The sequence below is a fragment of the Muntiacus reevesi genome, chromosome 4 (assembly GCF_963930625.1).
Source record: "Muntiacus reevesi chromosome 4, mMunRee1.1, whole genome shotgun sequence".
Lineage (NCBI taxonomy): Eukaryota > Metazoa > Chordata > Mammalia > Artiodactyla > Cervidae > Muntiacus > Muntiacus reevesi.
In genome coordinates this window covers 4,436,835-4,450,557 of record NC_089252.1, presented here as the reverse complement: position 1 = coordinate 4,450,557, position 13,723 = coordinate 4,436,835, and the positions used below count along the sequence as shown (strand labels likewise).

The following is a 13,723-nucleotide window of genomic DNA, read 5'->3' as shown; positions in this document are numbered from 1 at the left end:
GGAAAAAGCATTTTATTTTGTCCTGCCATCCGTTTAAGAACAGACATGTTACTAAAATATACAAAAATATTTTTCTGCATAGAATTGTTGGAATATTTTCAGTTCAAGTTTATTATGAACAAGTTAGAAAGCATTTTCTTATTTTCTCTTCCAAATGCTATTTCTTTCCATAATTAATAGAATTTTAGCCTGATTTGAATTAACCAAAAGATAATTAAGTATATTTTCATTTATTTTATAATTTTATGTTTCATGTAGTTTTTTTTTTCTTTCTTTAAACAACCAGTAGGTGGTTGAGGAAAATTTTTTTATTTCCATTGTTTAAGATAATGAAATCTACTCTGATTTTCATATTGTTTTAGAAGTATAGCACTTTGCCACTTTGAATTTTTTGTTATTTAGTCTCTTAGTCCTATCCAACTCTTTTGTGACTCCATGGAATATAGCCCTCCATGCCCTGTCCATGGAATTTCCCAGGCAGGAATACTGGAGTAGGTTGCCATTTCTTTCTCAAGGGAGTCTTCCCAACCCAGGTATCAAACCCATATCTCTTGAGTTTCCTGCATTGGCAGACAGGTTCTTCATCACTAGAGTCACTTGGGAAGCCCTCTTTGAATCACATAAGACCTAACACAATTTTTAACAATTAAAAAAATAATTCCATCAGCTAGGAAGAATAACATGATGAGAAAAATCATAGGATATCATTATAGAAAACAATATCCCCCAAATATAAAATTAATATATATGCCTGCAAGGTTTTTGAATAATACAGAACAGGCCCAAGAAAAGGTTAGACGTAAAGAACCATCTGCAATTCCTCTTTGCAGAGATGACCGCTCTGAAAATGGATGGACATGCACACCCTCCTGTGAACATGGAATCAGGCTCCCTGTGCTGCTGTGGAAACACTTTTTCACTCAACAGGCTTTTTCATCGCTGGATAGTATTCCATTGCTACCAAATACATTGCTACTGTATTTGACTGTTCCTAATGATTGACATTTAAGTTGTTCCCAACTTTTCACTGTAACAACACACATTACATAATTAGTCTGGTACAGATCTTTGCAAAATGTCCAGTTATACACTAGTTTTGTTCATTGGAAATGTCTTTATTTTACCTTTACTATTTTTACTATTGAAACTTCCTTGGATTCTTTATTTTTACTATTAAAATTTTCAACCACAGAACATATGGATAATAGTATAAAAAACCTCTGAGTACCTATCACCCTGCTTCAAGAATTGTTAATATTTTGCCACTCTGTTTCATCTGTTTATCACTGACACACTTTTTTACTATACTAATTTAAAGCGAATTCAGCCCATCATTTGGTTTTACCCTAAATATGTTTTCTCTTACAGATAAACCATAGAATATTTTTAAAGAAAAAGAAAAGAATGTGTTTATATACATTACATTTTGAAGGTCTACCATATCTTTGTTGAATCACTACATTTCATTTTAGTTTAATAAGCAAACTAACAGGAAGCCTTCCATAAAAATAAAATCGATTTCACAGGAGAACTAGAGCCTTCAATCATATAATCAGGATACTGGAGGGAGATTTTATTCGTTCAGTCTTGCAATGATAAGACTGCAATTGACTGGGTGGTCTAGTGTCCAGCAGTCCCATTCCATTCTGGGTTCCTGGCCAAGATGCAGAAGTATAAATATATCGAAGCAAATGTCAATAATGAAATTTGGTTTAATATTTTAAAAAGAGGGAAACCGAAATGGAGCTTCTGTTCTAACAAGTATTATTCTGGCTTTCAAACATTTTAGATATTTAATTTACAAAATGTGATATAATTGTTGTGGTAAGATATTTAAAGAAACCAAAAATCCTTATTGATGTCCCACTGAAATAGTCCTTCATTAAAAAAGAGCTAGTAGAGAGTCAAATATAAGTTGAACTTAGATTTTTTTAGTGTGACTTGTTGCTTTTACTACTTCACTAAACCATTGCTATTAAAGGCAAAAATGAACACAAATTTTATTTCAAAACTGTAAATATAATTAATGCTCTTGAAATTGTACCTTGTTAGTTTACTGTATACCTTTGCTGTAAAAATTTCTATTTTCCAGAATTATCTCTATAATTATTTTACCATTTTCATAGGGAAGTACATCTGCTTTAAACCCTGTTTTGAATATGTCTTTCTCATTCTAAAACTAGTATGATGAACAACTAGTAGACTGCAGTAAAAAACAGTATGTCACTTTGTGAGGCTATGGTGAAAATATTTGTTTATGGCAGTGCTGTTAATAAGGATAAATATTTGGTGACTTGATCAGTCATTCACAACACATACTCATTCCTGAAACCAGTGTTCCTGCTGTCCCATGTATCTCTAGACTGCCTTCCTGTCGCTGTTCCGTTAGCATGCCTCAGGAGTTAAAACTTATTTTACTATTAGACTTAGCAAAATAATTTAAAAAGATAAATCCACTTGACCAAGTAGTGTATTGTATCCTCCTGTTCATTATATACAAAATCTTGATAGCCCTTCCTTCATTCCATTAGTGTCTAAAACTTAGAATTTATAGGAAAGTGTTTCTTTAGATAAATATTAGCCTACATGGCAAAAGCCTGCTTATGTTAGGATCAGTCTATTTTCTGGTATAGAATAGGTTTATTTTTCATCTTGTAATATTTATAATATCTAAATGAAAATTTACCATATATATATACATATATAACATATAAATGCATATACATATATGTGTATGTATATATGATTTACTATAAAGATAAATTGATTGATAATTTACTAGTCCATATTCAGGCCACATTGTGCTCAAATTCAGTGGAGAAATCAATGAAGTTTTTGTTTCATTTTAAAGATTATAATTTTGAAAGCCAGAATAATTCCAAGTCTAATTAAGGTAAATTTAATTATTTTCTTGTTTAAATTTTTGGTAATCTATATGCATTGTGGGATACCCCTAACTCTGCCCCCAAATCATTTTTCTTTGGTACCATTACAACTTTAAAACCATAAATAAATGATTTTGTTTGCCTAAATGCAGAATCTGAAAAGAACAGCCATTGCATTTAAAAACGAAGTATGCTGAAATTGATGTTAAAACTCACCTTCATAGACATTTAAAATTTTTTTCCACCTTTTATATTTTAAATTTCACAATTTTGCTTACTATATCACTATTTTATTTGTGTTTTATTATATATTACTATAATTTTTATATCATTTTATTTATATTTTATTTATTGCTTACATAGCAAGTAAGTAAGAAATATGAGTTAGTCAATGATTAACTTTTATCTGACTAGCCAGTTTACTAACCAGTTTTTGCTGTTTTTCAAATTTCACATCATCTGCTGCTATGCTGAAACTGACAATGTATTGAGTATTTGCTGATACTTACTAACGGTCAGTATTGATAAGTGCTTAAAGATGTCATGGTCTTTATTTGTTGATGATTAAAATACTTATGTTGTATCCTACATTGTGTCATAGTGTCTTATTTTTAATGAAAGAAATATTTTTCAAATAGATATATTTCCCTCTGTCAGAGTGACTGTAAGTAGGACTGGAAAGGCTTGGATCAATAATAAATTCTTTTACCTCTGTGATTCCATTTCTTCACATGCATTTACTGCTGGACCCATGTAAACAATTTTAAGTTCTCACCCCTTAACAAAACCTTTGTTCTCAAAGTTGCACATGCCTTTTTCTAATATAATTTCATTTATTTATTTATTCAGCTGTGCTGGGTCTTGGCTGGCGTGTGGGCTTTTCTCTCGTTGCAGAGTGGGGAGCTCCTCTCTAGCTGCAGAATGTGGGCTTCTCGTTGCAGGGGCTTCTCGGTGTGGAGCACCAGCCCTGGGGTGTGTGGGCTCAGCGTGGCAGCTCCGGGGCTCACGAGCACAGGCTAAGCAGTTGTGGCCCACGGGCTTAGTTGCTCCGTGGTATGTGGGTTCTTCCCAGATCAGGGATCAAACTCATGTCTTCCGCGTTGGCAAGTGGATTCTTTACCCCTGAGCCACTAGGGAAGCCCAAAGTCTCACATTCTTTCATTCAACAAACATTTATTTAGTATTTGCTGTGTTCCAAGAGCTATTGCAGATGCTTGGGATACACCAGTGAACACTGGCAGAAAGACAAACAGTAAACATAACAAATAAATTATATCATGTTTTAGAAGGTGACAAATGTAGGAAAAAAGAAATATATATTCCTTTATAAAATTGAAACCTGCAATCATATTCAAGGAGAAATCCGGGAAAAAAATAATTGGCTTTGTGGTTTATTAAATATCTACTTATCTCACCATTAAAATAGTTTGGGAATAAAATATTTAAATCTCTGAAGAACATGAGTTAAGCGGCTTTTAAAATAAAATCCTGGGTCTGCACATAGAGGGAACATATGTCAGTATAATTGTTTAGCTAAGATGAATAACATAATGGAATTTTTTAAACATGCTATTTAAATCATTATAAGATTTTATTTCTAAGAGTAAGGATTTTATATAAATTGCCTTTTCCAAATCCAGTTCTAGCTCTGCCCCTTACCATTACTACCAAAAAGAAAGAAATATGGGACTTTTATGAGGAAAATACAGCCTCACTGCCCTCATTTCCCTTTGGTTCTCAGCTTGGTCAATGCTTGTTCTCGTCTGGATTAGAATTTGAAAACTAACTACCTTTTTGGAGTTCCTGTTTTTGATAATGGCATGCTAGGTTGTTCAAGCTAACCCCCTCATGGAAAGCAACTAAAAATGCTGGACGAATTTTCTTAAAGTTCATAGAAACATCCAAGAACCAAAATGACATAAGGAATTACAGTAAAAAACACTAAGAAAAAAGCCAGAAAGGTAAACAGAGAATTCAAAATCACTTTTGTTCCTAAGATATGGGATAATCCACACTTGAAATGGAGCTGTGTTTTCATGACGTTGAAGAGTGAGGGGAGACAAATGCAGAAGTCCAGAGCCTGCAGAGACAGAGCCTAGAGGAGGAGCGCACTCACTGCGGCACGTGCGCTTTGCTGGGACCCTGAAGGCTGTGCCCACAGTCAAGCGAAGCCCTCAGTAACCAGCTCCATGCGCTCTTCCCCCAGGGACCTATAAAGGGCCCCCTGGTGGATTTCTGCTCCAACGTGTATCACCAAGGTGATCTGAGAAACCTCAAGCCAAAACTTAGCTTAAGATAGTATCAGATACATAAAACTATCGGAAATACCAAAACCTTTGGGAAGAAATGGAACTTTATTGAATTACATTAAAGAATACTATCCAAGTAAATGGAAAACTATGTCACGTTCATAGATTAGAACTCGATGGGAAAATCGAAAGAGGTTTCGATCCAAATTTCAGCATGTTTGTTTTAGAACTTGATAAGCTTCTTATAAAATTGATATAGGAATGTAAAAGTCAAGAATAAACAAAGACTCTTAGAGGAAAAAAGAAGGGAGAACTTGCTCTCCAGATAGCAAGATTTATACAAAGCTGTAATAGTTAAAACAATATGGTATTGGTATGCAGATTAACAAACCACTTGAACAGAGTCCAGAAAGGCACCGATACATATAAGATTTCATACTATCCCTGTTCATAATAGCTCAAACACAATCTAAATGACTGTTAGGAATTTTACAAACATAAAGAAGCAAGATAACAAAAGAGCTTCCATTCACGGGTAGTCCAAAGAGAGGACAAGATCAACCGTGTTGTTTAAGGATGAATGCATGCATGTGTGCTAAGTTAGTTGTGTCTGACTCTGCAACCCCACGGACTGTAGCCCGCCAGCCTTCTCTGTGCATTGGATTCTCCAGGCAAGAACACTGGAGTGGGTTACCTTGCCCTCCTCCAGGGGATATTCCTGACTCAGGGAGCGAACCCAAGTATCCTGCATCTCCTGCATGGCAGGCAGATTCTTACCACTGAGCCACCGGGGAAGCCCTCGGGGATGAAATTTAAAAAGGAAAATAAAATTATAAAAATTATAAAGGAAAACAAAGAAATTGTTTAAAAATCCAGTACAGTGGTGCCTCCCAAGGAAGAAGAGGAATGTAACCTGGGCAGATAGATGGTAGGGAAGTCCTTTTGGAACAGTGGTAATTTCCGTTTCATTTCTTCTCCTGGGTGATATTATGCAAACATTGACTTTATAATTGTCCATTAAACTCTATCTATATGTTTATGCACTTTTTAATGTGTAGGTTATATTTCATGGGGTATGTGTGTGTGTTATTTTGAGAAAAATAATACCAAAAAATAGAAAACCCTCACACAGCATAGAAGCCAGAAAGGTCTTACTTGGGGGACTCTAAGGTGGTAAAATGGGGCTGCAGTTCATAACGGTTGCATTCTGACAGTTCTCTGAAGGATGGTGGGTGCCCAGGGCTCCTAGAGTGTAACAGCAGCTTGAAAGCAGAGAGCTGCCTTTGGGGGCGAGCAGCAAGGGCAAAGGGCAGCGGCAGTACCCCCTGAGGTGTGGGGTTCACGAGGCAGCCCTGTGAGGCTCAGCTCGTCCTGCCCAGAGTGATGCCCTGCTTCATGCTTCTCCACCCAGCAGTTCAGTGTCTAGAGGTTCATCCTGACAGTCACTGGATAAGAAACCAACTATGTGTATACACACTTGCTAACATTGTTAGCTCTGCAGACGCTAACACTTCAGACACTCCTCAAAGCAGAATCGTGTCCTTCTAGTGGGTCCCTACACACTGTTACGGGGAAGGAAACGGCAGCCCGCTCCAGCATTCCTGCCTGGAAAATCCCATGGACAGAGGGACCTGGCGGGCTACAGTCAGACGGGACTGAGTACCTGAGCGCACACACACATGCACACATGCACACACATGCACATGTGCACACACACCCACAGACACCCACACACGTGCGCATGTGCACACACACACCCCACACACATGCACATGTGCACACACACGCACCCCCACACGCATGTGCACACACACTCCCACACACATAAAAGGCAGTTAATGATTATGACCTAGACTTTTACGGTGTATCTATAAAACAAAGAACTCTTAGATATTATAACATTAAGCAAGTTATGTTTCCCAGAGCAATAAATCCAAGCCTGCCTTTTCTCTCCTAAGAACTAGTTTTAATACTTCATAAACTAAAGAAAGCCACGCTATATATGGGGCTGCTGAGATGAAACAAAGGAAAGTATTTTTAGTCATATTTCTCTTTAACCAGATTTACCACATTTCATTACTTTGCTGCCTACTATTGCTCTGCAGTCCCTGAGGAAATAACTAGATGAAATTGAGAATAAAAACAACATAAAGTAGGACATTCGATACCCCAGGTTGTATACACCCAATCCGGTTGCACAATGATTAAATTTAGCTCTAGTTAACCTGATTTCAAGTGCAGTTCAAATCTGGGGGCTATGAGAACCAGAATGCTTGCTCTACCTGATCAGAAAATATTTATATTGAAACATAAGGTTTTGAGTTTCCCTCGCATATAGGAACATTAACACACAACAGGCGGGTTCTCCTTTGAGAGATCACCAAGTTGTATTTGTACTGCCAACGTGACAAAGATTTTGTTGGGCCAAGAAGAGCATCCATCACCCAGCAGTCCTTGCTGCTCCCTCTCTGCACGCGCGTCTCCCAGGTCGCGTCTCCACCTTGCGATGCTGGAGGAATGGGTAGGCGGCTTCCTCTGGATGTTGGGGACCGTTTCCAACAGGCAGCTCCCCTTAGACTCAGTCTCCCGAAGCTTTCTGACTTCGAATGCATCATCTCACTGTTTGAAAAGAGACCGCAAAGCATAGAGCATCTGAGTAACTCAGAAGGAAGCATTTTCAGACATTTAAAGTTGATTACATAACAAGGCTGTGTAATCTCTTCCTGGAGAAGGGGAGAGTGGAATTTCCAAGTCAAACTGGGTCACTTTTGCCTGGACTGGCTTTAATTAACTGGCAAATCTTCTGGGACGTATAGAAATAGACCAAATGTCCCCTCAAGTTTCCTTCAAACCTGCCTGCACTTTGCTGAATGACGGAACATTAGACCAAAAAGAGATCATGGCACAGGAGTCCGAGTCCTTCACAGAACAGTGAGGACTGAGGTACAGAGTAAACACTGTTTACGTTACCATTATAATGACGAGGATGGGATAATTGTTTCTTTCTAGTCCCATCTTGCCCTTTAAAAAAAAATCTCCTCATTGTGAAAGATATCATGAATTCAAAAGAGTTTATAAAGCATACATGGGAGGTTCAGTACCTCAGAAGCGTCTCTTCTTTTTTAAAAAAATTAATTAATTTTAATTAGAGGCTAATTACTTTACAATATTGTAGTGGTTTTTGCCATACATTGATATGAATCAGCCGTGGGTGTGCATGTGGCTTCTCCTCTTTGATATTCATTTACCTATTTCTTTGGCTGCACTGGCTCTTAGTTGCAACATGTGGAATCTTCCATCTTTGTTGCTGCACTCAGGTCATAGTTTTTAGCTGTAGCATGGAGGATCTTTACTTGTGGCATGCAAACTCTTAGTTGCGTCATGTGGGGTCTAGTTCCCCAACCAGGGATTGAGCCCAGGCCCCCTACATTGAGGGTACGGTGTCTCAGACACCAGACCACTGGAGAAGACCCCTTCAGAGCGTCTTCAGTGTCTCTGCCTGACCTCACGCCTTTCCTGCCCCCAGAGAAGCAGCACGGGGAACTCTCCTTGGTCGTCTGTAATGGCCTGTGTGGACTGGAAATCCGAAAAGGAGGGGATACGTGTGGCTTCCCTGGTGGCTCAGATGGTAAAGAATCCGCCTGCAATGCGGGAGACCTGGATTCGACCCCTGGGTTGGGAAGATCCCTGGAGAAGGGAAAGGCTACCCACTCCAGTATTCTGGCCTGGAGAATCCTATGGACTGCACAGTTGCAAAGAGTTGGACAGGACTGAGCGACTTTCACTTCCGTAGCTGATTCACTTTACTGTAACCTGAAACTAACGCAACATCGTGCATCAGCTACACCCCGATACAATTTCTTTAAACAACTAGACGGGGCAAGACACGTTTTTTTTTCTCTTGGCCAGACAGCCGTTTCCTTTTGTGTTACAACCACAAAATTGTCATGGGAGTGACGCTGTTAGGTTAATTCCCTTTGATTTTCCTCTTTTATTCTTATCTGTTTCATCTTCTTCATGACATCAGGCATGCTTCCCTCGGATGTGTGCCGAGTTTCTGCTTTTGCTCTTCCGAGGGCACTGGGTCCCAGGCCCTCCCAAACCCTCCTCCCAGGGAAGCATGAGAGGGGTACTGCTGGACAACATCACACACCAGCTCTCACCACGGGAAGACGAGGAAGTGGGAGGGCCCTGGAGCCTCAGAGGGAGTCCCACTAACTCAGAATTGAGAAACTGTGGTTTCAAGCAGTTAAAACCACAAGAGCTGATGAGCTTTCTCAAAGGTGAATATTTAAGTAACTACTGGAGCCACGGTAAGCATACGCTTCCTGGGAACCACGTGGATCCTCAAACGGAATTCAGGGCCCTTGTTAAGCTGCAGCAGCAAGTGGGTGCTGGGAAATAACCAATGTTGGCCGCAAGCTGTAACCCCAAAATCCTGACCTCGTCGACTGTAACCAAAAACTTAGTGGCCATATTCCCACTAAAAATAGGCTTTCATTCATTCATTTGTCAAATATTTAGAAAGCACCTACTATGTGCCAGGACCCTGGAGAAGGAAATGGCGGCCCACTCCAGTATTGTTGCCTGGAGAATCCCATGGACAGAGGAGCCTGGCAGGCTACAGTCCATGGGCTCGCAAGAGTTGGACACAATTTAGCAGCTAAAAACACAACACACATCTGCCAGGAACTGTTCTATGGGCCAGATATGTATCAGATGTAAAAGACCCAGTCAATCCTCCCCAAATCCAGCAGGGAAGAGAGGCAGTCAGGCCGCTAAGAAATGTTAAATGCTGCCAGAAAAGAGGTGTTGGGTTAGCCTAAGAGTTCTTTCTGCAACAGTATACAGAAAAAACTGAACGAATTTTTGGCCGACCCTATACAATGAGCTATTATGGAAGCTATCTAGAGCAGCAGCAAGTCTTCCAGAAAGAAGAGACTTTTAAGGATATTTCTGTGGGTGAGAATTTGTAGTGCACCCTGGAGGTAAAAGAGTGGTCTGCATGCGTGCTAAATTGCTCCACTCATGTCTGACTCTTTGTGACCCCATGGACCATAGCCCGCCAGGCTCCTCTGTCCATGGGATTCTCCAGGCAAGAATACTGGAGTGGGTTGCCATGCCCTCCTCTGGGGGATCTCCCCGACCCGGGGACTGAACCCTCGTCTCTTACACTTCCTGCACTGTCAGATGTGTTCTTTACTGCTAGCTCCACCCGGGAAGCCCAGAAAGAGTGGTCTAGACAGAGGAAAACCTGTGTGTGAGAAAACCAGAGAAAGGCATGGTGAGTCTAACTAAAGAAGGTCTGTGAGGCTAGGAGGAGGCAAGGAGGAAGGAGCAGTGAGAGATGCTGCTGGACAGAAGGGACGGGGGACTTGGGGTTAGAGGAACACAGGCTGGATACAAGGGCTTCTGTGAAGAGGCTGTGGTCGCATGATGCAGAGAGTGAACTGACTTAGAACACTGATGTTAGAGCTTTCCTTTTCCAACACAAGCACTTTTAGCATTTATAAATGTCCCTCTAGGCAATGCTTTAAGCACATCTCATAATTTTAACATGTGCTTTCATCTCAATTCAGTTTAAATTGAGTTTTTCTAAATTTCTCCTTAGAAGCTTGATTAATTTTCAAATATTTATGACTTTTCCAGATGTTTTTTTTTTTTCTGTTTTTGCTTTCTAGGAAGTCTACTGTGGTCATTTATTTTAAACTTACTGAGACTTGTCTCATATAAGACTTGTTACAGCCCGTGTATAGCGTATATATGGGCCACCCCAAGTCCAGTTGATTCTTTCCCCTTCTTATCCGGCCTTGCCATCCAGACTTCTTCTTTCTCTTTCTTTTCCAGTGGCCTCTCCTCCAGTGCAGAGAAGTGAAGGTCAGACCTGCTTAGATTTCCTACAGTCTGGGGACTTTTCTCAACACTGCCTTTGAGGAACAATGTAGCGACTTCACAAAGACAAATAAAATATTGGCCTGGATGTGAGAGTTGAACCATAAAGAAATTTGAGCAGGGAAGAATTGATGCTTTTGAACTGTGGTGAAAGTTCAAAGACTCTTGAGCTAGAGAAGATTCTTGAGAGTCCCTTGGACAGCAAGGAGATCCAACCAGTCAGTCCTAAAGGAAATCAACCCTGAATATTCATCGGAAGGACTGTCGCTGAACTGAAGCTCCAATACTTTGGCCACCTGATGCGAAGAACTGACTCACTGGGAAAGACCCTGATGTTGGGAAAGACTGAAGGCAGGAGGAGAGGGGACGACAGGATGAGATGGCTGGATGGCATTATTGACACAATGGACATGAGATGGAGCAAACTCTGGGAAACTGGAGGACAGGGAAGCCTGGCGTGCTGCAGTCCATGGGCTCACAAAGAGTAAAACACGACTTAGCAGCTGAACAACACGCTGCAGTATAAATCCATATTTGGGAAAGAAAATTACTCTAAAGGATCACCATCTGCAGAAATGTGACTGGCCACAATAATTACAACCTTCATATTACTATGCAGAGGGGTTGGAGCCAGAGCCACATGGCTTCAAATATCTCCTTTCCCAGAAGAGGGTCTTTCCCCATTGCGGTGGCTTCCCAGAAGAAAAAGATGTTCAGCCTCAAGGACAAATTCAAACTCTCATCTCTTACGAGGGAGGAAATCGTTGCATTTTTCTGTTCTCTCTCCATTCATCTCTCTTTACAAATCTGGTCTCACGCACAGTCATTGTGTTTTATTGCTCTTGTTCAGTGAGGAAGAGTATCATGAATTGGGAATTACAGATTCTGCCTTGCTTTCCATAAGTGGTTAGAACATAAAAATAGCCTCCAAACTCATGTGGGTGCCTACTGATATCTAATGCCAACTCCTAACCCCACTACCTTCTCGCTTTCATAATTGTAATAGTGTCTTGGAAGTTCAGCTAAGAATTTATTCAACTTAGTTCTCACGACATTGGAATTCTAGTAAGTTTTAAGACACTGGTCAGTTCTCTTGTTGCAGAAGACGAAGCCCCTTGAGTTGGATCATAGATATTCTTGTTCAGGTCTCTACCTTGTAAATTAACAAAGGAGCAGCTGATGAAAGTGGGTGAAGACACTGTCGCAGAGGTAGTTTGAATTATTTTAAGTCCTTAAAGTCACAAATTCTGAGGAATCTAGTGATATTTAAAGGGAAGAAAACAAGGGACGTGTTTTTTTTTTTTTCCATCATTCAGAATTTTGTGCTTTGAAAGAGGAAGTGGGCTACAGAAGGAGCTGTGAAGTGGGTTACGGAGTCATGTGGGAGCCTGCATCAACTTTAAATAGAACAACTTGAGGGCTCTTTTAATTCTCTTTTGATGGTTATTTCTTCTTGGGGTACATAAAAGTGTATCTCTCCACACAGCTTAACTGGAAATGGTCAGCCGCCTCCACCCCACCTCTGAGGTCCCACCGTGCCTCTGTTGGCACACCAAGTCCCACTCTAGCCATCGCCCTCACATTTGACTTTCATTTCTTCTCCAGGCTCTGGTTTGAGTTCCACAAGTCCTGACTTAACCACAGCCTAACGAGAGGAGATGTCATGCATTCCTCTAGTCTCTGTAGTGAACACTGGAAACCTCTGCTTCCTACAGGCTGAGGAGCCAGGGCCACAACCCAGCTTCTCTCCAGATGAGTGTCTTTCACTGCCTTTAAGCTGCTGGCCCCGCAGTTACCAGCTGCTCACGGCTTCCTGGGTGGCTCAGGCGGTAAGGAATCTGCCTGCAGTGTAGGAGACCCATGTGTGATCCCTGGTTGGGGAAGATCCCCTGGAGAAGGAAATGGCAACGCACTCTAGTGTTCCTGCCTGGAGAATCCTGTGGACAGAGGAGCCTGGCAGGTTACAGTCCAGGGGTCAGATCACAGGGCTGCTCAATTTCATGATGCAGTTCCTCATAATAAACCTCCATGTGTGTGTGTGTACGTGTGTGTTTAACAGGAGAAGTACATATACCCGATGGGTTTTATTTCACTGGAGAGAGTTGACTAATACAACACCCTTCTTCAAAAGAGTTCTGAGTTCTTCCATGAACATTTTGCGTTTATTTATCTCCGCCCTATCCTGTAATAGTAATTGCGAACCAATGAACTGTGTGAACCTTTCTAACCCCTCGGGTGGGCGGAGAACCCTGACCTACAGGGAGGGGAGGCGGGACAAGGGGAGTGACCCCAGGCCGTGCGACATTCACAGCCCTCTTGGCCTCACAGTGGCTGCCTCTGCCCCCGACAGCATTCACTCCTCCCCACGGCCTGGCCCCCATCGGGCTCTCCCTGCCAGGCCCCAAGCGAGGACGTTCCTAATCCAAGCTGAGAACATTGCACTTTCCTATTTACGTGGAGCTTAAGGTCAGAGGCTGCTGGTTCTCATAATTTCAGGAACTCACACACACAGTCCTCGGATGTGAAGCACTGTCAGTGGAGAAGAGTGGGGGGTACTGGCCAGGCCGGCGGCCGTCAGCGCCCTCCTGTCATCAGCACCGCTCACTGCCCACAGAGAACAGCTGTGCTGTTCTGTTCTTTTTCGTGTCCACCTTGAACTTGGACACGGCCATCCCAAAGACGCCAAGCTAAAACAAG

The 13,723-nt window shown here is 41.2% G+C and overlaps 1 protein-coding gene across 1 annotated transcript in view; it reads left to right on the top strand.

Annotated features, from left to right (window-relative positions):
• The window catches only part of C4H18orf63 (chromosome 4 C18orf63 homolog), a 36,956-nt gene extending 23,509 nt beyond the window's left edge, over positions 1 to 13,447 (top strand). Inside the window, exons 12-15 of the mRNA XM_065932902.1 lie at positions 5,092 to 5,143; positions 8,661 to 8,736; positions 12,819 to 12,855; positions 13,355 to 13,447. Coding sequence (XP_065788974.1) covers positions 5,092 to 5,143; positions 8,661 to 8,736; positions 12,819 to 12,855; positions 13,355 to 13,447 — 258 coding nt within the window. The remainder of the gene's footprint in view (positions 1 to 5,091; positions 5,144 to 8,660; positions 8,737 to 12,818; positions 12,856 to 13,354) is intronic.
• Positions 13,448 to 13,723: the final 276 nt, after the last annotated feature.